We start from the raw sequence: 27396 nt of genomic DNA, 5'->3' as shown, positions 1-27396 counted from the left end.
GAAAGAAAGCCTAAAAAAGAACATGAATGCAGAAATGATACTTTTGGTTTTAATACCACTTTGAACTTGACAGTAATATCTAGTAGCTTTAGGTCTTTTGGATATTTGAAAAAAAAAAACAGTCCACAATCTGCAAGAGTGTTTTTTCTCTGAAATCAAAGATATCCAAAGTTAAAGGGGAAGAATAGCTAAAGCTAGCTTGGCTATACTTCTCCTGTGGATCACAGGAGTGCAGTTCGTTTTGCACTCCTGTGACCTGTTATTAGCTGACAGCAGGATGTAGACCGCTGTCGGCTAACGTCACAGAGCCAGTCCAGGCTCCAGTAAGATTGCGACTATATGGTCAGGATCTGCCCAAATGCCTGAACCAGCTCCCTGCTCTGCCTCTCAGCAAGCCACTGAGAGCCTGAGCCGAATGCTCCCCCCCCCCCATCCACAGTGAGTGCAGAAGGGCAGATCAGAGAGCCCATGACTGTCACCAGCTCTCTGCTCAAGGAGCCCTGAGAACCGAATGATCGGCGGTGTTAAATCCAGCTAGGTAAATATGATTCTAAAAAAATAAATTAAAAAAAAGCAATACCCCTCTTTTAACAAAGTTTTTTTTTTGTTGTTGGTTAGTTTATTTCTTAACAGACTTTCACATTTCCACCATTTGTTGGGTTTGCAGAGGGGGATGTTTGTTAAAGTAAATTTTAAATAATAATTTTATTAAAAAGCAGATCATTTGTGCCAAGTCAATGAAAATAAAGTTGTCACATAATAATAAAGTAATACAGAATTTTATATTATATTATATATTATATATATATATATATATTTTATTCTGCTTCCTTGTGATTGTACTAAATGCATATTGCCGGACGTTTATTACAAAATACCTATCTTAAACTGTTTGTTTATGTATTTATTTTGCAGCATGATGATTTGGATCCATTTCATGATGCCATGGAAGATAGAAGGTACCCTGGTGAAGTCACAATTCCAAGCCCTAAACCCAAATATCCTCAGTGTAAAGAGAGCAAGAAGGACTTAATAACGTAAGCATTTTTTAGCTCTGAAACTTCCATTTTTGTTAGGATGTTTTGGCAGCTTAGGAATTAGAACGTGTCTCATGAACAATTGGCAAAAAATATTTTTACCCATTTTACATCTTAGTGCTGCTTATGTCTTCAAGCCTCTTCCTACCACTTCCCATTAAAAGCACTCACTCTAAAGCCTCATATTTTTTTTTTGGGGGGGGGGGGGGGCAAGTTACCACAATGCCATTATTCCGTAGTCAAGATCAAAGATCAAAGACACAACTATGTTGGTGTCCCTTGTCAATTTTACATTGTATTTTTTTAAATGTAACTGCCTACTCCCAAACTGTCATTTGAAGTAAAACACATAGCCAAGTATTATTCTACACAATTTTTTTTTATTGTGCATTAAAAAAAGAAAATAAATACAATTAGACATGCTATCTGCCAATAGAACTTAACCAAAAAGTGCATTCTATGCATCCAAAAATATAGTAAATATACCAAATCAAATCATTATTCAACCAAACAAATAATGTCAAAGCAATAACTCCAAGGCCAATCATAAATAACACATTATTTATTATTGGCTGAAAGCACGTGAAATGAAAAGTGCAAAAGGAAAAGCGCAAATCAACACTCACCAAACTTCTACTTACACAAAATTAGCAGAAGGAGCCCAAAGGGTGATGCTAAAGAGCTGAAAAGCCATGTAATACATCACTACGTTCGTGATTGATGGCCAACAATTGTGTGCTGTGTGTATACAAGACAAGTTTGGGCCAACACCCTTTGGACAAAAGTCCACGGTTTTGTTGGCCAACAATCTGATCTGTGTACGAGGCTTAACATTGGTCCCACATCACTACTCTAAACCAGGTTTCTGATGGTGACAATGGTGAGCCATGTCTGAGCCACTTGTGTTGACATGGTCAATAGTAGTTTCCACCAGGGGCTCATGTGACAGTGACAATACACGAGCATTATTTGAATGAAAGTTAAATTTTTTAATTATTTTAACATATGTGTGATTTAAGGGATTTTAGTCACTGAATTTTTCTCTAATTCAAACATTTTAAGTTAGTGTTTTCTTGCTATCAGTTGTGGAAAGCTCATATGTAGAAAACATGTTCCCCTGAACTTGCAATTTACCTACGTCTTCATAAGAAAAACATGTATTTTCTTGCAGATTGTCTGGTTGTCCATTGGCTGATAAAAGTATTCGTAGCATGATGGCCACCAGTTCACAGGAGCTCAAGTAAGGAACCGTGTTGTCTTTTTCTCTTGTTACTCTATTACCAGCAAACCTGCCTTCCAGCTTTAAAAAATTATCAATGAATAAGAAGTAGTTTATAGATCTGGTCTCATATACTTTGTAGGAGAAAATTATATTTTACCTTTGCTGTGCCAGAAATGCCTTCTGCAGTATAAAAAATAGCTGATTTGCAGAGCCCAGTAGGTATTGCCTAAAGTAGAACTGCGGGCGTAACTTTTTTTCAGCTTGACTAAAATAAGAGAGGGTTGTTACCTCTGTCAGTCTTTTTTTTTTGTTTTTTATTTTTTTGGGGGAGGGGGTGCCATTTGTGTCCCACTGAGGGTATTTCTCCTTAGTTTCTGTCCTATAACAAGAAGTGAGATAAAATCCTTCAAAAGTGAGGGAATCACAGGTTGTTAACAGGGTAACAGGGTCACCAGAACTACTGTCTCCACTGGAAGATTCCCTTCAGTTTCTGTTCCAATGACATCCCAACATTTGGGATTTTCTTTCACTTTTATCTCCCTTATGGGGAAACTAATTATATGTGACTATAAGTGAAAAAAAAAAAGGGAGAACCATCAGTCCCGATTTGCTCAGCCGGCAGCACCCCTGTACTATAATAAAAGAAACGATATATATATATATATATATATATATATATATATATATATATATATATATATATATATATACATATATATATATGTATGTATATGCCTTTAGTTATACTTTTTTTCATTTCCAAAAGCTTTGTTTGAAATACACAAATAAAATCAAATGCACATACGATGGTGATACATGTATAGTGATATATATTATAACATAGGGTTTCCATATGGTGGCAAAAAGGTGAACAAAAAGTGATATAACCCAAAAGAGGTATCATGTGACATAAATTATATATCATTAGTAATGACTGTCTATGTGTTAGAAATAAAAACTTAACCCAGGCATGCTGAAGATCTGGGATATGGAGTGTGGGGTCCAGAGTAGGGTTTAGTAAGAGTGATGGTCAACATAGTGACAGAGTATGTGGTTGACCTGGCCAACTTTAGAGAAGATGCTGATATGGTAGAGGTCAACAGACCTGAAATGAACAGGTGCGGGGGTATAACCATCTAACCGAATAATAATCAGTCTTGAACCAGGTGTTCTTTGTGGGTATATGGAATTAGCATGTAGGTTGGTGAGTTGAGACTGTCAAATAGTAAAGTTATACTAGGAAGTAAATATATTATATGGGGTGGGGCAAAAGGAATAAAAATATGGAGGACTCAAATATAAAGGGGTGTAAAGAAGGGAGGGTGAGAAATAGGAACCAGAAGGCAGTGGGAATGGAAAAGGGGTGATAAAGGTATCCATTAGAAGGGAAAAGGGGGGGTGGGGGACTGGGGTTCCATCCCCCTCCCTTGTAAGGATATTAGATGCCCATAGATAAGGTTAAAACAGGTATTCATCCACCGTAGTGAAATGCTGCCAACAAGACCAGGTATACATAAACTTGTTTCCCTTGTTTGATGTACAAGCTCCTCCATTTCTGTGGTTTTCTGTATGCCTCAAAACCAGTCTGCTATAGTCGGTGGGGCTGGTCCTTACCAACATGCTGGTATGCAATTCTTGGCCCAGTTATACTTTTAATGTTTGTCAACCAAATTAGATGCAATACAATTTAATAAAAACTGTGTAAATGTTTGATAGCTGTAATGTTTAAGGCTATATTTGCCTAGTATTAGTTTTTCAATAAACACAATCAAACAAAGAAGAGAAAATACAAACATCCAGTAAGACCAGCTGTAAAAGACATAAAAAGCTGAGATGGATCAATACCTTATAGGAACATAGAAAAGTGATGGCAGAAAAAGACAGAGTAGTCTATTGAGCCTGCCCTTTTTTGTCTGACCATAGATTTATGTTTATTCCAAGCATGTTTGAAGCCGTTTACTGTTGACTGTCTCACTACCTCTGTTTGTAGTTTATTCCGATCATTGACCAGCCTTTCAGTAAAATAATACTTTCTAAGATTAGTTTTGAACTTTCCTCCAGTTAGTTTGAGGTCATGTCCCTGTTATCTTGATGTTGGTTTCATATTGAAAACCTCCTGGAATATTAACCTCCTCCTAAATGCTGCAGCAACCAACAGGCTCAGTGGGCCTTGTGGAATGTTTGTCCAATAATGGCCAATTCATAGGATGTCTAAACAAGAACCCCAAAAAGTCTAGATTCTAAAAGGAATATATACTGTATAAACAGTATCTCACAAAAGTGAGTACACCCCTCACATTTTTGTAAATATTTTTTTATATCTTTTAATGTGGCAACACTGAAGAAATTACACTTTGCTACAATGTAAAGTAGTGAGTGTACAGCTTGTATAACAGTGTAAATTTACTGTCCTCTCAAAATATCTCAACACACCGCCATTAATGTCTAAACCACTGGCAACAAAAGTGAGTACACCCCTAAGTAAAAATGTCCAAATTGGGCCCAATTAGCCATTTTCCTTCCCTGGTATCATGTGACTCATTAGTGTTACAAGGTCTCAGGTGTGAATGGGGAACAGGTGTGTTAAATTTGGTATTATCGCTCACTTTCATACTGGTCACTGGAAGTTCAACATGGCACCTCATGGCAAAGAATTCTCTGAGGATCTGAAAAAAAAGAATTGTTGCTCTACATAAAGATGGCCTGGGCTCTAAGAAGATTGCCAAGACCCTGAAATTGAGCTGCGGCACAGTTGCCAAGACCATACAACAGTTTAACAGGACATTTTCACTTAGGGGTGTACTCACTTTTGTTGCCAGTGGTTTAGACATTAATGGCGGTGTGTTGAGATATTTTGAGGGGACAGTAAATTTACACTGTTATACAAGCTGTGCACTCACTACTTTACATTGTAGCAAAGTGTCATTTCTTCAGTGTTGTCATATAATAAGATATTTACAAAAATGTGAGGCATATACTCACTTTTGTGAGATACTGTATGTGTGTATATATATATATATATATATATATATATATATATATATATATATATATATATTTTTTTTTTTTTTTTTTTTTTTTTTTTTTTTAAATGTGATGATAAGCATCCAACTGACTTTCATGGTCCTGAATGTCTTTGAACTGAGTTGCACTGAAACACTTTTGCCTCATGCTCTTCAGCCCACCATAATTACTTGTTGGCCTCACTGAAGTATGTGGGGATTTCTCTGCCAACTTTTTAGCAGCAGAACATGGGAAAGAATTGTGCCAGCAACTTAACTTTCAGTTTAAAAGTGCATATTATTTCACTCACTAGTCACTTGGAATTCCTGGAAATATTTTTCAGTCACCTTGCTGAAGTCACATGTGTAGTATCCACCAACTGAAACTTTGTAGCCAAAATTGGGATGTATTAAATGAAATGAAATCCAATCCAAATCCCAGTACTGCATGGCTACCATGCCACCTACTCAGATACCATATTCTTGCTTTTCTTCTATGTTGGACTGAACTGTCTGATATTTGAATGTGTAGCGGTAATGGCACTTGAAGCAATAGTGTGAAATTGAATCTTTGCAATATCCAGGGCATCATAAAGCTTTGTGCCCGCTCTTGGCCGCTTCACTCTTCATTTCCATCCGTTTTACAACTCCCCATAAAACGTGGCCATTTTTCCATCTGGATTTTACTTTTCTTTAAAGCAACGAGTTTAATGCCCCTTATATCAAGTAAATAAAATGCCCCAGTGTCATGCATAAGGCCTACCATGGCATAACACCTTAGTGAGTGTATTTTATCCTGCAATAAAAGTAATTTGCTGAGCACCGCTGTGAAAATGATCATTATTTATAAGGAAAACATATCCTGTAATATGCAGGATGTTCAGCTTTGTTTCATTGTGTTTCATGTCACCCCGTGGTCACATAAATAAAATGCCTTGTATTATATTTGTTTTGTTTTGTTGTTTTTTTATTTTATTTTTTTGAACTAAACTACAGCATATAGTTCATTATTTAAAGAGGAACATTCGACTGAAAATTAAGTCCTGCTAGATCACTTCAGGCTGGCCCCTTTTGCAGCTATGTAAAACATTACAAATAAGTGCCTATACTGTTTAAAATACACTGTCTCACCCTGTTCTGCACATGCTCAGTTGCTCTCTATTTTTTGGCACTGTGCTAAAAATGTAGAGGCCGATCTACTGACAGCCTAAAGATTTATTGCTGTTCATGGACTCTTGGCTTTAGCAAAATGGCAGCCTCCGGCAAGAAGAACCTGGAACAATGCTGGAGGCTATTTACAGCACAGTCTACATTTGCCAGCATAATTTCTAATGTGCAATGTATGTTACTTGCTAAAGAACATTATTTTTTTTCAAGTTGTTATGGATAAAGTTCCACTTTAAATCCTTTCAGGGAAATGATTTGGGGGGGGGGGGGGGGGGGTAATAATAAATGGCAGTTTGTACAATGGCATTGTGATATTTGAAGCAGCATGCAGGAACAAAAGAGACTCAACCTGGATTCCTGACCCTACAATTCTTTGGCCTTCATTCTCGGTGCAGCCTAATAGCTCATTTTCACAGACTGGTCTAAGCATCATAAGAAATATGCTGTTCATGAAAAGTCAGGTAAAAGAGAGCAACAAGTGATTGTAAAGCCAAAGAGATTTTTTTAGCATAACATTTAAAAATATATAAAAGTAAAAATGTCACCTCAGAAAAGGCAAAATGTTTACCAAAAAGGCCTTTTGTGAAGGGCTCTCTGATTTAATTTAAAGGAGAAGTACAGCTAAATCTCGTTTGGCCGTACTTCTCTTGAGAATCACAGGAGTGCAGTTCGTTCTGCACTCCTGTGACCCGTTTTTAGCTGACAGCTGGCTGGAGCCAGCTGTCAGCTGATGTCACAGAGCCGGTCCAGGCTCAGAAAGGATCATATCTAGATGGTTGGAATCCGCTCACAATCCTGGACCAGCACCTGGACCAGCACCTCACACACTGCTGAGAACCGAGTGATCAGCTGTGTTTGATCGCTCAGTTCTCAGCCTTAAAAAAAAATTCCATACTTCTTTTTTAACTTTTTACAGGTTCCTAAGATCTGCCAACTGCTACTTGTTCAGTGAGAGCACTTCATCTGTCATTAAAAGTGCTCATTTGGACAGAGGGAGACTTATAGGTTAGGGTTTAGACCAGCACTTAGTTATGTCAAATCCCTAAGAACTAACGTAAAATTAAGGTGTTGATTTCTGGACAATACAAAATATGAACAGATTTACAAAAAGGCCATATACCGTAGTTATATAGTTGGAGGTACATCTGTACCAAATTATTTAATCTGGCATGTGAGACCACATTAAAAAAGAGTAACGGGTCAAAAACGAAAACAGAAAAAGACTGACCCTTCACTAGATGATTGCTAAAATACCATAAAAATGCAGCTCAAAATCTGATCCTATCTTCTACATCCAGACAAATTTACATTTGGAGAAAGCCAAAGAATGCCTTTAACCCTTTATCATCCAATAAACATATTAGAGAATGCCTTATGTTAAGGATTGTCTAGTGTGTTTAACGGATGTGTATGGACAGTTACTGCTCTACATGGTCATGGTCATGTAACAGCCAAGAGTTAAGAGACCATATTACAGAACCAAATGCATTGTTTGGCACAAATACTATTTCATCACCATATTTCACTCCCTTTATACTGTAAATTGCTGAGCAAACCCAACAGTAGTTCATAAACATCAGGATAAAGCCCAATGCTCTCCTTGGCCTTCCCAATCACCAGATCTAGACATTAAAAAACCCCTACAGGAAAATCTACAGTGCAGAGATTAAATTGTATCGTTGTACATCTTTGACCCCTCAAAGATCGGGGAATTTTTCTTCTCAAAGAATGAAGCAAAATCCCACTGCACAAAGCATTTACAAAAGCAGTGTGGTTAAATGAAGACTGGTGTGACTCCTTACAAGGTCTACTAATATATTATTAGCAGCAATGGCGGCTGGTGCTCCATTTTGGCCACCCCATTGGTTCGGTCGGTCGATCAGTTGGTCATTCAGTCCGTCTGTCAGGAAAACCCCCCCGTTGCTTGGTAAACCAAACACCACTCCCATCGCACGCCCATCACCCGCTAGCCCCACACTTTCTCTATCTAAGTTGCGGGCAGCTTCAGGTTCCTCCTGCATCTCCTCCTTGGCAGCTTCCCCCTAGGTCTCCTCGGTAGCTTCTTCCTCTGTGACCAATGCGGCCATTCTCCTCTCGGCCAATCGGGTCTTAAGACCCACTTCCTGATTGGCTGGGAAGCAGGAAAACAATAGTGAATACTAATTCACTATTGTCACACAACTGGGTAGGCTCAGGGCGCAGTGCTCTGTGCCCCAAGCCACCCTTTTTTGAAGCCAATTAATCATGTGCTTAAAAACAAAGAAAAAAAACATTGAAACCCAAACGTCTGGCACCCTGCATGTAGATTAGGGGCCGGGCGCATGGATTAGGGGGGTGGCACCTCTAATAGAGTGGTTGCCACTGGTTATCAGTTTCCATAATTATGTCTATCCCATAGATAGTAACTGTAGGTATTGGTTCTTTTGAAAAAGGTGCACGCTAAAGTAAAAGTAAATGAAATGGCTCTGTAATACCTGCCTTTCTTCTCCACTAATATTTATGAAGGTTTTAGGTTTCTGTCAGACAAGAGTTTCACAGCTTCATTTGAGTGATTTGCAGCTCCACACAGACAGCGGCAACAAGGGAAAAGGCAGATTACAATTAGCTTGGAAATGCTGCCATTTTTAAGCCCTGCATGACACTACTCTGAGAGTGCTGAGCATGATAATGTAACAGTGGGTCTGTATTTTAACATATGCAGCACACACAATAAAACAGACACTGAGAACAGCGTTCAGAACACAAAGAAAGAAATTTAGGACCAAGCAGGATATCAAAATGAAAAACAGAGACCATTGTGACCAAGCAGAGGGAAACACTGAGTCTGTCCCCCAAAATTAGGAACACTTAGCAATTATCTTTCCCCCAACATGAAAGAAAAGAATATCTTCTTATAAATTATTGGTTGGAAAATTACTTGATTGTCGTTTTAGAAGGCTATGCATAATTATTTAGCAGTTAACATTCAGCGACAATGCAAAAGCAAGCCAAGCAGCCTGACCATTAAGTATTGACAAATTTCGCCACCCCCCTACTTATTATAGAGCGGGGCAATGTCTTATGTGTGTCAGACACTAGTTCCTAATTGCACTGTGGTGATTATAGGCTCTGCATGTGAAATGGTGATATAATGAGGCCCGTGCTGTTTTATGACGATAATGACAACAATGCTAATCAATACATGAATTTAGAAGGCATGGCACATCTTATATTGAGCACATGTTGTGATTATGAGAGTAGATCACATGCCACAAGAGTTTAATGCAGGATTTACATATAGAGAGAGGTACAGTAACATCCCTGGTGTAACTATGGGCTTCATATATTGACAAAGAGATTCTTTAATTAAAGTCAGTTACATGGCTGTGACAGACTAAATACGTTACTAATATCAACAACATTTTTGCATTGATGTTTTATTTCGATTCAGTCTTAATCTGTGTATTTGGGAGTTCATTAAAATGACCAGTCTTTTGTTTCACAATGTTTTTGTACAGCAGAAAATAAAGCAAAAGCTTTTTTTTTCGCAAATTTAAAATTTTTACTTTTACTTACAAAAACGAGATGATGCCCGCTATGCCCCTCCAGATAATATTTGGTGAACATCTGGCATTAGGCATTTCAGCACTGAATTTAAAAGCAAGATTCCTTGAAGTATGTGCTCTTGGTCCCTTGCGCCCCAGGCATAAAGAGAAGGCTTTGACAAGGTACAAGCTAGAGCCTTGTGCTGCCTGCTCTTCTGGACTGGCTTTACAGCAGTTCAAAGGGCTTTTTTTTAAAATAAAATAATAAACATGTTATACTGGTATATTATTGCATTGAGCGGCCCAGAACATCCTTTTCTGGGGTCTCCCGCTGGCGCTCTTGTCTCCTTCTCTTCTGTGCATGCCGTCGTACCAAATGACTTGCTATGGTGGCACAACTGTTAGCTTGCTTCGAAGCCGGGCTGTGTATATCCATAGACACAGACAGTGCTGCTCAGCATTGCCCCCACTTCCTCCTCACGTTTGGATTGACAGCATCAGGAGCCAATGGCTCCCACTGCTGCATCTGTGTCCTAATTTGATTCTTTTCATGTTATTGACTTTAACTGAAGCCATGATGAAGGTGAAGCGTTTTCTGGCCCCCAAAACATGTTGAATGCCTTTTTAGTGCTAACCAATAAATAAATTAGGGCTCTTCTATTATTTGGTGTGTCTCTCCTTCCATTGGTACATGTTTTTTTTTTTTTTCTGGTAACCTGCTGGGTACCCACTGGAGGGTATCACTGTCTGTTGCAAGCAGCTTAATCTTATGCCCTGTACACACGGTCATAATTTCCGACGGAAAAGGTCCGATCGGATTATGTTGTTGGAAAATCCGATCGTGTGTGGGCTCTATCGGACTTTTTCCGTCTGAAATGCCAACGGAAAAAGTTTGAGAGCTGGATCTCAAATTTTCCGACAACAAAATCGGATCGGACTTTTTCCGATCGTTTGTAGAGAATTCCGACGGACAAAGTGCCACGCATACTCAGATTAAATTACAAGACCAAAGCTATTGGCTACTAGCCTCTACGTAGTCCCATCGTACGCAACGAACGCTACCTCATTCCGAACTATCGGATTTTCTGACAACCTTGTCTGACCACGTGTATGCAACACAAGTTTCGGCCAAAATCCATCTGAAAAAATCTGACAGATTTTGTGGTCGGAATGTCAGACCGTGTGTACAGGGCATTAGTCAGTGAGCTCTCTGAATGTTTTTTATTACTCTCACTAGCTTATATGACTTAAGATTAAAGTCATGCTTTATTGTTCATTAGAGTACAGACAATACAGGAAGCTTCATTGTGCCTATTTGCAATCAGGTAGGATGTGGGGAAACCTTGTTAATGGACGGCTACAGATACAATACAATGTTGGCTCTATTATAACATTTGTAGCACAAATGTATGCGGATTTAGTCCAGATGCAGTGTGGTATTGGGTAGAGTTTACATCTTCGAGCATTGCCTTAGGGGATGATGAGACGCAACCAGAACAAAAATTCTAAAAAAAAAAGGATGTAAATAGGGTTGGGAATTTCTATATACACACCAATCGCTGGATCTACTTAGGTATCCGAGAGGGCTTTTTTTGTTTCCTTGTTCCTACATGTGATTTTATAGGGGTGGGATTGCTGTCCTATACACAGCCAATTAAATGAAGAAAGGCCAACATATTGGTAATTTCCTCTCCTTGCTCTCCTAATGAAGCTTTATGTGTGAAACTCGTTGAGAATGGCGACTGTTGTAAATATTTAAGTAAAGTGACACCCCTGGACTAATTGATTCATGTTTTGTATAGGCTACCTTAAAAACTCCAGCAAGCCCATCTTGTCATTTACAATGGGATACTTCATGTAAGGGTCGTGGCACATTTTAATTTCTTTGACAGCACTAAAAAATGGGACATGCTCTTTTTGCAATCCCTATCTATATTAAGGTGGTTGTAAAGCCTCTGTGCCGCAGCTCCCCATCAGACCCCCCCTCCATTTTTCTTACCTGAGCCCGATCCGATCCAGAGATGTGCACCATTGGCTCCTGCTGTTGTCAATCAAAAGTAGTGAGATGGGAGCGGGACGAGTCCGGCTGTCTGTGTCAATGGATGTGAGCCAGCACAGGTCCGTAGGGGCACCCGATGAAGAGGAGGGGCCTGGAGCACCAGGGGGGACCCCAGAAGAAGAGGATTGTGGCTGCTCTGTTAAAAACCATTGCACAGAGCAGGTAAGTATAACATGTTTGTTATTTGTAGAAAAACATTTTTTTAATGGTTACAAACATTTTAAACAAAGAAATAGAGGGGGGTTGCCCAGTGTACAGAAGAGAGCAAAAGTCTGCTATTGCTCATTACTTTCTAGAATAAAAGTGTAAAGACTTGCAAAAAAAAAAAAAACTTGCAAAAAAACAAAAAAAAAACAACTTACTACAAAGAGCACCAAAGTGTAGAGTTTTGTTTTACCATATTTGTGAGGCCCTTGTGGATTCTGGGGCCCTCATATACCCACTCATTCTGCCCTTATTGTAATCCGCCCCTGATCGCACCCACAGATCACGTCATATCACAGCAAGCCAAAGCGGAGAGCAGAGAGACCAAAATAGGCCATGATATTGATTTACTAAAACTGGAGAGTGCAAAACCTGGCATAGCTCTTCATAGAAATCAATCAGCTTGCAGGTTTTATTGTCAAAGTTTAATTGAACAAATGAAGTTGAAACTGATTGGCTACCATGCACAGCTGCACCAGATTCTGAGTGCTGCAGTTTTAGTAAATCAACCCCAGTCTGACCAATCTGCATGTTACATCTGGAATTGACACGTAGAGTAGAGGAAGCTGTCGTTCTACTCTGCTACCAGTTTGGTTCTAGGTGTATAGATCCATAGTATGTGACCTGTAAATTACATGGTATAATATTCCGCCAACATAATCTGCCAGCCAGCATCATGACATGTGGATGAAATGTATACTGCCCCTTGCACCCTTGCTGTCTCAGGGCAAAGACAAAGAGATGTTGAGAATCATTCAAAGCTTAAAAGGTTGGGAGCAATTCCAGTGTCTAGAACTGGTTACACATGTCTGCTATCATATCACGGTACTAACACATTACTTAGGTTTCCATTGAGGGTAGTTGTGCATGACCTTACCTGCAGCTTGGAAAACCACATTGCTGCACACAATGAAATGACTGTGGTGCCTTGCATTATGTGATGGTGGCTGGGAACATATTGTAACCTACAAAATAGGTGCTATACTTAGAACAGCCATTCACACCAACAATTAGCACGTTCAGGTTCGAGAAATACAAAAATACAAACTTCTCTACAGATCGGGTTCATATTCATCTGCAAGACCTGTAACACTTTTCATCCAGGAAAAAACGTGCAAACTTGCACTGGGAGCAAACCAAAGCACGCATGTCCCCCATGCTTATGTCATCCGTATTTCAGCTAATTATCACTTCAGATTATTTGCATAAGAAAACTTGTGAAATGAATATCTCGGAGGGAATACTTAGCCAGTGTTGTTACATATGATCTGGTGTTTAGCGATAACACCTCCCCAGCCCCCAAATGTGACGTGCCACAATTATTTTCTGCTTATTTATGTATCTGATAAATTGACAGCTGGTTTTCTGCAATTATGGATTATATAACAGATGGCATTTTGGTGGACCAATGCTGCCATCATGTGGCGAAGATTAGTATTGCCTATCATGACAATGGACATATACTGTATGTATTCACACTCAACCAATTCAAAATGTATGACAATATATTGTTTTCATTCATATATATATATATTTATATATATATATATATATATATATATATATATATATATATATATATATATATATATATATATATATATATATATATATATATATATATATTTCTATATTTATTTAACTATATATATATATATATATATATATATTTAACACTATATATATATATATATATATATATATATATATATATATATATATATATATATATATATATATATTATATATATATATATATACATATATACAGTATATTATATATATATATATATATATATATATATATATATATATATATATAAAACGTTATAAAAATATATATAAATATAGTTAAATAAATAAATATATATATATATATATATAAATATATATATATATATATATTTATATTTATATTTATTTATTTAACTATATTTATATATATTTTTATAACGTTTTATATATATATATATATATATATATATATATATATATATATGTGTGTGTGTGTGTGTGTGTGTGTTATATATACTAAAAGGAGCTGTGTACAACATGTGCAATTCTTTACTAATGCCAAGTAACAGTCATTTTAAATTAATTTACTAATGTGGCACATCTAAGAAAAGCAGTTTATCCATACTTGTATATTGGTCATATATAGCAAATCATTTCCTGTGTTTCAAAAGTGCGCCCATAACTACTGGTTTATAGCACAGAAAGATCAGAACTATAGATAGAGTTATCTTGCTTGTAGACAACAGTGTCTTTCCTATATTATCAGTGTTTTTAGATCCAAAGGAATGGTGTTGTTAGATTTTGGTGTAGCACTGATATATCTCAAAAAGTTACAGGTATCATATATGGTAAATATGGTGCTGTAGGGGTTAATTCAACATTATGAATCAGTTTTAGTTCATGATAAATCCTATCTGATGAGTGGCATAGGTCTTGCATAGGTCACGATAAACACAAAAAAATCCAAAATAGCTAAACTGCTCTAAATAATAAAAACGACTAATATTTGAAAATGCATATAAATAATGCTAGTACTAATTGCATTAATAACACAGCAACAATAATGTAATCAGTAGGCACACACACAGCCAATGTTGTGCCTTGGTACAGCTAGTTACTGGATTTGTACAATGTTAGAGCATGAAATGCATCTTCCTTATGTGAAATATATATATTTTTTCTTCTATAATAGTGAAATTACATGACAGCAAGTGTACAGCGGAGTCCCTTTTTCCAGCTTAGCTGTAGTCTCAATACACACTATCAGATTTTCTGCAGATTTTTGTCTTCAGATTTACCAAAATCATGTAGTGCAAGGGCCTGCCTGATTGCATACAAATTGAAACTCTTAAGGTTTGACCTCATATTATATGGTATTGGTAAATCTGAAGACAAAAATCAGCAGGAAATCTGATAGTGTGTATGGGGCTTAAGAACCCATTTTCCCAGGATCATAGCACTTTACACCCATGTGACTTTGCAGTTTGGCCAATTGCTTTAATGAGGCTTAATAGCAACTGTGGGCAATTTTCTTGGTTGGTCTTCCAGAGGAATTGATGGAGAATCGCTGATGAAATCAGTGATTTGCCATCTGCAAAATGAATGACATAGGAAATAGAAGGAATAAGGAGTGGATAAACAAACCAAGAAGTGTAGAGGAAGACAGAAATATAGCAGAATTAACATGTCTAAACCCAGGAAGAAGCATTTTAATTATTGCATCTTACCTGCCTTTAGATGTGGTGGCTGTGTTCGTTTTCTTTTCTCAGGTTCGGGGCCTTTTTCTGCAAGTACAGAGATATATGTTGATCCTGATATAAAGACAGGTTTGATTTACTAAGACTGAGTGCAAATTCTGGTGCAGCTCTACACAGAAACCAATCAGCTTCCAGTTTTTTTTTTTTTTTTTGTCAAAGCTTAAAGTGTTACTAAACCCAGGACCCTGCATTCACTATATCTGGTCTCCAACGGTACACATAACATGGAAATGCAATTATTTTAGTAAACATAAGCTGCTAAATACCTTTTCTCATCAGCAGTATAGCAGTCTTGTGACTTCTATCAGTGTCTGGTTAAAGCTTGTAGGAGGACTTTTCATTCACCTCTAACTGTCCTAAGAGGCTGCAGCTCCACTTTTGGTAAATGGTGTCCTTGTGACTTCCTATGTATTAAACTGAAATTTAAAACAATGTTATCAGCCTTCTCCCCCCTTCTATGCGTGGCGATGAGGATAGGGGGGAGACAACGCTGCTCCTCTGTAGATACAGTACTGATAACAGGTATTGTCACTCTATGGCAAGAAGTGTTTTTTACTGGCAGAATCACTAGGTAAAATAAAAGGGAAAAAAAAGGATATAAAAGGAAAACTAAATCAACCACCACATTCATGGATTGATACGTTGCAATTTATTACATTTTTGGTTTCCGGTTTAGATATACAGTAAAGTAGTTAAGTGGCTGAATTTCATGTATGGCAATTTTTACATTGGTCTTGACTGGAGCAATGTCGGTGTGTTCTATATGCGCAATACCTGCAGGATCCTCCTGGAAACTGGAATCACTGAAGCAGGCACCCCTACTATGGGGATTGCTGCTATACAGGCATACCGTACTTTTAAGTACAGAGTGGGGTTTATTTACTAAAGCTGGAAAGTGCAAAATCAGGCTCACTTCTGCATAGAAACCAATGAGCTTCTAACCCCAGCTTGTTCAATTAAGCTTTGGTAATAAAACCTGGAAGCTCGTTAGTTTCTATGCAGAAGTGAGCCTGATTTAGCATTTTCCAGCTTTAGTACAGGCATACCCCACGTTTAAGTACACAATGGGGTTGTACTTAAAAGTGGGGTATGCCTGTATTTAGATTCTCATGCCAAATAACTGCCCTCAGCACACCACAGGAGCTCACCTGCTCCGCATGGGCACCATCCAGAAAACACTTTCCTTTTTCTCAATAAATACTTCTCCTCCTCAATCAGAGAACACTTTGCATTCATTGAGAAAATGCAAAGTGTTCTCTAAATGGCACCCAATAGAAGTAAGTGACCTTCAAGCCCCGCACATACGATCGGACTTTCCGACAACAACACCGTGGAATTTTGTCCGAAGGGTGTTGGCTCACACTTGTCTTGCATACACACGGTCACGCAAGTGTTGGCCAACAATTACGAATGTAGTGATGTACAAGAGGTACTACAGGCATACTCCACTTTTAAGTACACAATGGGGTTTATTTACTAAAGCTGGAAAGTGCAAAATCAGGCTCACTTCTGCATAGAAACCAATGAGCTTCTATCCTCAGCTTGTTCAATTAAGCTTTTGTAGTAAAACCTGGAAGCTCATTGGTTTCTATGTAGAAGTGAGCCTGATTTTGCACTTTTCAGCTTTAGTAAATAAACCCCATTGTGTACTTAAAAGTGGGGTATGCCTGCACATGGTTTTTCAGCTCTTTAGGGCCCCCCTTTGGGCTCCTTCTGCTAATTTCGTGTTAGTAGAAGTATGGTGAGTGGATTCCCACTTTTCTTTTTGCGTGTTTCATTTAGCGCTTTTCAGTTCATTTCTGAACGGCCATTTGTCAATCAGACATGTTGCGGAATCAGAGGAGATAACGTGTTATTTACTATTGGCTTTGGCGTTATTGCTTTGACATTATTTTTTGGTTGAATTATGATTTGATTTGGTATATTTTCTATATTTTTGGATGCATAGAATGCACTTATTGGTTAAGTTGTATTGGCAGATAGCATGTCTATGTTTTTTTTCAATGCAAAAATAAAATGAAAAAGCATAATAATATTATTCTTGATATCACTAGAAAATAAAAAGCCTTTGAAAATTTGTTTGCAATAACTCCATCAGTATCACCAGCAAAGCAGCTTCATTATTATCCCATTAAAGACGAAGAGAATATGCGCTGCATTTAGAGTTTTCATAATTGACCACCTCACAAATGTTAATTCTCCATTACGAACGCTAGTTTGCAAGACTGACCACTTCTGCTTCTGAGCATGTGTGTTTGTACTTTGGACTTTTGTCCGACGGACTTGTGTACACACAATCGGAAAGTCCGACAACACACATTTGTTGACGGCAAATTTGAGAATGTGCTAGCCAACATTTGTTGATGGAAACTCCGACAACAATTGTCCGACAACACGGTCGGACTTTCCGCCAACAAGCTCACATCCAACATTTCCCGTAGGAAAATCCGATCGTGTGTACGTGGCATCACAGTGCAGCAGGGCAGCCCCTTGTCACAGGACCTAGAAGCTAGTGGAGATGCCTATAGTAGTGGTGTCCAACTTCCAGGGAAATCCCACGGGTATGGCACAAGCATACTTGCATTAGTCCAAGCTGCATCAACGTAACTGTGTAAAAACTGCAATGCCTGGAATTTACAGTTAAGAAAAGGGGGAGGCTTAGATTGAAAGATCATTGTACAGACAACACTCAGTACATGTAATTGAGCATGAAACTGTTGCACAGCTGGCATCATAAATTGACACCAGAGATGACAATAAGGGGCAATAAATGGTATGGTAGCAATATGTGTAAATAAAAGTTATGGTCTATGCCTAGTGGGTTGGATATGCAAGAATGAAATACATGAATGTCCACATTTTTAATAACTAAAGATTCCCACAAGAGATTGAGAAAAATAAAATAAAAATAACCCTTAATATATACAATAATTACTCTTTCTTGTTTCATTGATAGACAAAAGGAGAAAGCAAGTTTACTTGTCATCTTTTTGTAGGAAAATATCATTCCTCATTACGCCAACCCCCTTTTAAAATATCCTGTGTTCTGATCATTTCCTGTTTGCATATAAACCTACCTTTTGATGCTGTTATACATTCTAAAACATCAACTTCTTGTCATTTTTGTAAAGCCATTCTGTACTGCAATGGCTAAAATACATGTAATTCATTTTAGGTGTCCAACTCCTGGGTGTGATGGCTCTGGGCATATAACAGGAAACTATGCTTCCCATAGAAGGTAGGTAGACACTGGCTTTCATCAGTTCTAGAAACAAAAAGGTCTAGTTAAATTAAAGTCTAGACTTTGGCATTTTTTCATGTTGAAAAGAGATTTTCGAGATATAAGAAATACACTATATTGTCAAAAAGTATTGGGCCACCTGCCTTTGCATACAGATGAACTTTAATGGCATCTCAATCTTAATCCGTAGTGTTCAATATTGAGTTGGCCCACCATTTGGAGCTATAACAGCTTCATCTCTTCTGGGAAGGCTGTCCACAATGTGTAGGAGTGTGTCTATGGGAATGTGTCACCATTCTTCCAGAAGTGCATTTGTGAGGTCAGGCACTGGTGTTGGACGAGAAGGCCTGACTCGTAGTCTCCGCTCTAATTCATCCAAAAGGTGTTCTATCAGGTTGAGGTCAGCACTTTGTGCAGGCCAATCAAGTTCCTCCAACCCAAACTCACTCATCCATGTCTTTATGGACCTTGCTTTGTGCACTGGTGTGCAGTCATGTTGGAACAGGAAGGGGCCATCCCCAAACTCTTCCCCCAAAGTTGGAAGCAAGAAATTGTCCAAAATGTATTGGTATGCTGATGCTTTAAGAGTTCCCTTCACTGGAACTAAGGGGCCAAGTCCAACCCCTGAAAATCAACCACACACCATAATCCCCCCTCCACCAAATGATTTGGACCAGTGCACAAAGCAAGATCCATAAAGACATCGATGAGCGAGTTTTGGGTGGAGGAACTTGACTGGCCTGCACCTCAACCCAAAAGAACACCTTTGCGATATATAAGAGCGGAGACTACGAGTCAGGCCTTCTCGACCAACAACAGTGCCTGATCTCACAAATGAGCTTCTGGAAGAATGGTCAAATATTCCCATAAACTCCTAAACCTTGTGGACAGCCTTCCCAGAAGAGTTGAAGCTGTTATAGCTGCAAAGGTTGGGCCAACTCAATATTGAACCCTACGGACTAAGACTGGGATGCCATTAAATTTGATGTGCGTGTAAAGGCAGGTGTCCCAATACTTTTGACAATATATTTTATATAAACATTTCTGTGGAGTGTACTTATTACAGTATTAAAAAAACATATTTACAGTATATCATCATTCCCTTATAGAACTAAAGAATATGGAGTTTACTCCTACTTTAAGGGTTTATGGATAAACGTAGGGTGATAAGTCCATTTTGCCCCGTGGCCAACTGTGCTGTCCAATAACCATACAAATCTTCTGAGCTTGTCAGCGTAGGATTACACACAATAATAGGTGCTTTTTACATGATAGGAGAGGTAAGTTTAGAATTGTATTTCTGTCTAATCTCCAAACAGCCTGCAATAGTTTATTAAAGAGCTGCTTGGAGTAGACCTGTGTGGAAGCTGAGATTATGGTTGCTTGTATAGTACTGAGAATACTGAATATAAAAGTTGTCTATGTCTAGGTCATTAGACAATGTAATAATGATTTCCACACAGTAATCAATAAATAAAGATCGGCCCAGACAACCATGATCTATAGGCTGAACTGCAACAACCAGCCACCTGCTAGGAACAGAAATACATTAAAAGAAATAAAGCTGGGGTAGATGTAGAGCTGCTTTCCAAAGAAACAAAACTCTTTGGTGACCAGATGTCATCACAACCCAGAAGAGAAAGTAAATATATAAATACAGTATATATATATATATATATATATATATATATATATATATATATATATATATATATATATATATATACTGTATGTTATATACACTCACACACACACACATTAATTTGGTGACTCTTTTTGTTCATAATACTGTCATTGTAGCTGACAATTACAGTATTAAATAAATGCACCCTTCCACGTTCAGACTGCAGTGGCAACTGCAGTGTCATTGGCAGACTGAAGGCTAAGTTCATCAATGAAGCTTTAATCCTGCATGAAGTCACTATGTCAATCCTAATAGTGATCACTTAGTCAAGTACCACTCTGATTTGTAGCTGTTTGTTAGTGGGGACCTGAGCTGTCGGTGACAGCCAGCTTTGAGTGCTAACCACTGTGCAATGTGATGGCTAGCCCTCAAGGTAAGAACATTTATTATGTACTGTGTATTCAGTACAGGGCAACAGTAATATAGGAATAGTGGGCTTAAAGGGCTTAATGCACTTTGGTAATTATTAATAAATTATTAAAAAATGATATTGACAGGAGGGGGGCAGGGTGAATAGCAGGCTGATGTTTTGATTTATTCCATGGAAAAATAAAATATCAGTAACAAGACTTTTGCACTAGTATTTTTTATTTCTATAGTCTCATAAATGACCCCAAGATTGTTCCAGGCATTGGGCTACCTTTATGAAAAATGCAACAGTACAGAAAAGTAATGGTGTCTGTAGAAGCCAATTAGGTTTTGTCTTTCATTCCCAAACATGTAATGGGAAATAAAACAAAGATGCTGATTGGTTTCATAGAGGTAACAGCTATATTCTTCTTCGTTCTAATATCCTTATGTTAATCTCATTGCAGAAATTCACTTGGTATGAAGCTAACCTGTTAATTTCATAGCAAATGGGGCTCTAGGTCCTCAAATAAAGCGCATTGATTCTTTGGGCCTCCCAGGGCCAGATTTCCATCATTCACCCCCATAGGTACAAGGCTGCTGTGCCTAATAGTAGAAACATATAGACATAGATGAGTTATGACAGAAAGAGACCAAGTGGTCTTATAAAGTCTGCCCCATTTTTTTTACTTTTTTGCCCGAGCATAGATCTATGACTGTCCCAAGCATGTTTAAATCCATGTACTGTTGACCAGTTACTACCACTGCTAAAAGTCTATTCCAGGTACCAACTATTCTTTTGGTAAAATGCCAAATTTGTAAGGGTTAGATTTGAACTTTACACCTGCTAGTTTGAGATAAATAGCCCTGGTTTCTACTATATAGTATCTGGCCCTGATATAGTGGCTTGAAAAAGTATTCACACCCCTTGAAATTTTCCACATTTACAACCAAAAATGTGAACATATTTTATTGGGATTTTATGTGATAGACCAACACAAAGCGGCACATCATTTTGAAGTGGAAGGAACATTATAAATGGTTTTCAACATTTTTTACAAATAATTATCTTAAAAATGTGATATGCATTTGTATTCATCCCCCTTTACTCTAATAACCCTAACTAAAATCTAGTGGAACCAATTGCCTACCGAACTCACCTAATTAGTAAATAGAGTCCACCTGTGTGCAATTTAATCTCAGCATAAATACAGCTGTTCTGTGAAGCCCTCATAGGTTTGTTAGAGAACCTTAGTGAACAAACCGCATCATGAAGGCCAAGTAACACACTAAATAGGTCAGGGATAAAGTTGTGGAGAAGTTTAATGCAAGGTTAGGTTATAAAAAAAAAATCCAAAACTTTGAACATCTCACAGAGCACTGTTCAATCCATCATCCGAAAATGGGAAGAGTATGGCACAAGTGCAAACCTACCAAGACATGGCCGTCCACCTAAACTGACAGGCCGCACAATGAAAGCATTAATCAGAGAAGCAACCAAGAGGCCCATGGTAACTCTGGAGGAGCTGCAGAGATCCACAGCTCAGGTGGGAGAATTTGTCCACAGGACAACTATTAGTTGTGCACTCCACAAAAGCCATTGTTGAAAGAAAGCCATAAGAAGTCCTGTTTGCAGCGTGGGAAAAGCCTTGTGTGAAACACAGCAAACATGTGGAAGAAGGTGCGCTGGTCGGATGAGATCACAATTTAACTTGTTGGACTAAAAGCAAAATGCTATGTGTGGCGGAAAACTAACACTGCACATTACCCTGAAAACACCATCCCCACCGTGAAACATGGTGGTGGTAGCATCATGCTGTGGGGGTGCTTTTCTTCAGCAGAGAGCGGGAAGCTGGTCAGAGTTGATGGGAAGATGGATGGAGCCAAATACATGGCATTCTTACAAGAAAACCAATTAGAGTCTGCAAAAAACTTAATGCTGGGGTGGAGATTCAATTTCCAACAGGACAATGGCCCTAAACATACAGCCAGAACTACAATGGAATGGTTTAGATCAAAGCATATTCATGTATTAGAATGGCTCAGTCAAAGTCCAGACCTAAAGCTCAATTGAGAATCTGTGGCTAGACTTGAAAATTGCTGTTCACAGACACTCTCCATCCAAAAGAGCTTCAGCTATCTTGCAAAGAAGAATGGGCAAACATTTCACTCATTAGATGTGCAAAGCTGGTAGAGACATACCCAAAAACACTTGCAGCTGTAATTGCAGCAAAAGGTGGTTCTGCAAAGTATTGACTCAGGAGGGCTGAATACAAATTCACGCCACACTTTCACATATTTATTTGTAAAAAATGTTGAGAACCATTTATTATTTTGTTTCCACTTCACAATTATGTGCCACTTTGTGTTGGTCTATCACATAAAATCCCAATGAAATACATTTAAATTTTTGATTGTAATATGACAAAATGTGGAAAAATGTTTAAGGCAGATTTAGAATAAACATGACTAGCTTCAGCAAGGTTTCACCACAGGCTGCCTCTTTGGTAGTGGAAATGAATGAGGGAGTGTGGTCGAGGATACTTGCATTGAACAGGAAAGAGGAAGGAGAAGATGTGCTGTGTATAACACAGGTTACTTTGATACTGACTGGTCCTCTTTATATATTTTTAAACATAATCACTGCAAATCAATTTGAAATTAGGCTTTTTACAGTGTGTAAAAGTAAATGCCTAACACTGAACGCCAGGGCAAACAAAATTTAAACATACCATGGGCCCCCCGTCTACACTACAAGGGTTAACTGACTGTCCTGCCAAGGAGATCATGAATAAGGTGATATGCTTACCTTATTTCTTGCTCCCTCAGTAGTTGACATTCTCCTCCGCTGTCCGGCGCTCTAGAATGTGGATGGGCCCTCTGTGTCCTCCCATATAATATGTAGAACTGCTGGTTCTGCAATGTACGCAATGACATTGCATCGGTTGGGCAAGGAAAGAGGCTTCGGCCTCCTCTCTCATGAAAAGGAGAAAGCCTAAGTGAATGAGAAATCCGGTGAGTATAGTATATGGCCTTAGTCACCCTTTATTAGGCAGAATGAGCACCCTTGCAGTAACCTGGGGAGGGGGACCCACAGTAAGGGTAAATCATTTTTTTCCCTGAGGGTCCAGCTTTAAAAATAGGAATCAGACTGCTTGGATATGCATCTCGTTAAACTCAAAATAAATTTGGGGTCCATTTATAAAAAAAAATTGGGTTGTCACTTGTCCAATAAATCTGAAAATATAACTGTTCTATGTGAATTGAGCAAAAACAAATGTTCTATAGACAGCATGGCCACTAAATAGAGATTATAAACACTGGAAATACATATTTTTATCAATAAACGGAAAATAATTTTAAACATTGATGAAAACACAGTAAAAAGTAATTATATACAGTATTAGAACGTTTTTTTTTTTTTTTAACAAATAATAAATCACATACAACAAAAGTATTAGGACGCCCGCCTTTACACGCAAATGAACTTTAAGGGTATCCCCAGTCTTAGTTTGTAGGGTTCAATATTGAGTTGGCCCACCCTTTACAGCTATAACAGCTTAAAATCTTCTAGGAAGGCCGTCCAGCAAATTTAGAAGTGTGTCTATGGGAACGTTTTGACCATTCTTCCAGAAGAGCATTTGTGAGGTCAGGCACTGATGTTTCTCACAGTCTCAGCTCTAATTCATCCCAAAGATGTTCAATCAGTCAGGACTCATTCATCCTTGTCTTTATGGACCTTGCTTTTTACACTGGTACGCAGTCATGTTGGAACAGGAAGGGACCACCCCCAAACTGTTCCCACAAAGTTGGGAGCATGAAATTGTCCAAAATGTCTTGGTATGCTGACGTCTGAAGAGTTCCCTTCACTGGAACTAAGGGGCAAAGCCCAACCCCTGAAAAACCACCCTACACCATAACTCTGCCTCCAACATATAACTTGGACCATTGCGCAAAGCAAGGTCCATAAAGACATGAATGAACGCGTTTGGAGTGGAGGAACATGACTGACCTGCACAGAGTCCTGACCTCAACCTGATAGAATACCTTTGGGATGAATTAGAGTGGAGACCTCGAGCCAGGCCTTCTTGTCCAACATTAGTGCCTAACTTCACAAATGCACTTCTGGAAGAATGGTCAAACAATCCCATAGACACACTCTTAAACCTTGTGGTCAGCCTACTCAGAAGAGTTGAAGCTGTTATAGCTGCAAAGGGTGGGCCGACTCAATATTCAAGCCTATGGACTAAGACTGGGATGCCATTAAAGTTCATGTGCATGTAAAGGAAGGTGCCCAAATTCCTTTGACAATATACTTATATTAAATATGGATTTTCCTTCAAAGTAAAATGTTAAGGTTAAGGTTTAGCCAAAAAACTTTTTTTTTTCACTACAACTTTAGGTATATTACTTTTCTGTAATGTCCTGCCATGTGCAGGCTTCTGGATTCAGTTGAAATCTTCATGACAGGACTGCTTTGTCCTCTTCTTGCTTCTGAACTTCTGTCACGGTGGGGGTCACTAGCTTCAGTCTGAACTAATGATAATCTGATGGGGACACCCCTCTCCTGCCTTCTCCTCCATTGAGGAAAGTTCTTACACTGCTTACCCAGCCTGTAACATTATCTGTGAATGGAGGAGTGAATTCTGTGACTGATCACACTCTCTCCCATTCACAGATCACTTTACAGGCAGCGTAAGCAGTGAAAGAACTTTTCTCAATGGAGGAAGGACATGTCTATGTCAGATCATCTTTAGTACAGCTAAGTCTGGAGACCTGTAGCTGTTACACCCCACAGCATCGGAATTTCAGCAGCAGGAAGAGGACAAAGTAGCCTTGCAGTGAAAATTTCTTCAGAATCCAAAAGCCTGCAAATTAAACTTACCCTACCTTATAACAGGTAAGTAATATAACTAAAGTTGTAGAGTAAAAAAGTGAAAAGATGTAGCCGAACTTCAGGATTAAAAGATTATTGGGTTGATTTACTAAAGGCAAATAGACTGTTTGCTTTGCAAAGTTCAGTTGCACCCTGCAGGTGCAGTTGCTCCAAAGCTTAGCAAATGAAGTAAAGCTTCACATTGAAACGAATACCCAATCATATGCAAGGAAAATTTTAAAAGCAGCATTTTTACTTGCACATGATTGGATGACAAAAGTCAGCAGAGCTGACTTTTATCATCCAATCATGTTGCTCTGGAGCAACTGTACTTGCAGAGTGCAACTTCACTTTGCAAAGTGCACAGTCTATTTGCATTTACTAAATCAACCCCAATATGAAAACACTGAAGAAAACAATTCAGTTGATGAAATAAAATAATTGAGTAACCACAAACTAATAAGAACATCTGTCTTGAGCCTACGAATGCATACCTGTGTTTTCAAAAACTTGCTGGAAAAAAAAAAGCAAGAACACACACGCACATGGCTAAGAGACCACAGAGAGGTGTTGGGCGGGCATATCTGCACTTACAGTAGTTCAGAATGTTCAGACAATATCCCATTTGACAACAAGCATTTTTTTCAGACTGGAGAGAGCTGAGTGGAGAATTCAGCGATACAGGTAAAAGTACACAAATAAGGTAAAAATTAAATAGAGGAAATAATATTTTAATGCTGCTACATTTATTCTTACAAATATTTATTGAAAGGTGGAATTTCCCTTTAATGACTCTTTAGTGAATATTTGTACCTACCCCAGCCTTTCAGGTTGCCCAAGAGCAAAGAAAAGTGGAATTAAGATAGCACAAAGCAAAGAAGACAAAGAAGACCAAGAGCCAATCAGGTCAGTTCGGGTGAAAGGTCACTGTACAGTGATCATTGGAAGATGTTACATTGGAAATGTACAAGATATTTGTGAAACTTTGGATCTGAGCCATATGGAAAGTATAGGCAAGGCAACACTGTAGAAAAAGATAATATATAGCATACTTTAAAAAAACTGTGCTATAGAACAGTACTTAGGGATCAAGAGATCGCGATATGTGAATGCTGTATGTAAACACTGGAATTGATTTACTTAAGGAACGGAGACTGTTCACACAACACAGTAAATGTTTACTGAGCTTTGCAAATGAAGGCGGAATTCCACCCAAAAGTGGAACTTCCGCTTATTTGTCATCCCCCCCCCCCCCCCCGTGCCCCATTTGGTACCTTTCGGGGGGAGCGGATAAAAGACAGGTATCCTGTTCGCACTTCCGGGAGCTACAGCTGCGGCTGTTGATGTCACCGCTAGGCTCCTTCCTCATTTTCTGGTCGACAGGCCAGTAGGAGAGAGGAGCGGAGCCTTGGGCATGTGCAGTAGGGTTCCCGGCGTTAAGCCATAAGGCTATACTGCCAGGCTCCCTTACCCGAAATGGCAATGGCAGCACCCGACAGCTGATGGAAACATCAGCTGCGGTGCCGACATTGCTGGACTCCAGGACAGGTAAGTATCTTGTTATTAAAAGCCAGCAGCTGCAGTATGTGTAGCTGCTGGCTTTTAATTTTTTCATTGATGGGAAGACCTCCACTTTAAGTGAAGCTGTGTTACTTCCCAGGTACACTGCTCACTTAACCCTGGTCCTAGGGGCTCCAGCCTTTAGCCCCAACTGGGGGAACAAGTGCCACATCCAGTCTCACTGCCAGTAGCCTGTCAGT

At 38.7% G+C, this 27396-nt stretch overlaps 1 protein-coding gene across 23 annotated transcripts in view; it reads left to right on the top strand.

Moving 5' to 3' along the window:
* Positions 1 to 27396, top strand: part of MYT1L (myelin transcription factor 1 like) — a 629697-nt gene that overhangs the window by 575305 nt on the left and 26996 nt on the right. For 17 of the 23 annotated variants that reach the window (XM_077488717.1, XM_077488713.1, XM_077488709.1 and 14 more), the window contains 5 exons: positions 916 to 1037; positions 2209 to 2277; positions 18663 to 18725; positions 26285 to 26320; positions 26459 to 26542. In XM_077488717.1, the coding sequence (XP_077344843.1) occupies positions 916 to 1037; positions 2209 to 2277; positions 18663 to 18725; positions 26285 to 26320; positions 26459 to 26542 (374 nt within the window). The remainder of the gene's footprint in view (positions 1 to 915; positions 1038 to 2208; positions 2278 to 18662; positions 18726 to 26284; positions 26321 to 26458; positions 26543 to 27396) is intronic. The other 6 variants (XM_077488718.1, XM_077488715.1, XM_077488720.1 and 3 more) reach the window with 3 other exon arrangements.

Source organism: Lithobates pipiens, unplaced genomic scaffold (assembly GCF_037356315.1).
Source record: "Lithobates pipiens isolate NorthernLeopardFrog02 unplaced genomic scaffold, aLitPip1_a1.2 Scaffold_18, whole genome shotgun sequence".
Taxonomy (NCBI): Eukaryota; Metazoa; Chordata; class Amphibia; order Anura; family Ranidae; genus Lithobates; species Lithobates pipiens.
This window is presented reverse-complemented; position numbering and strand designations above follow the sequence as displayed.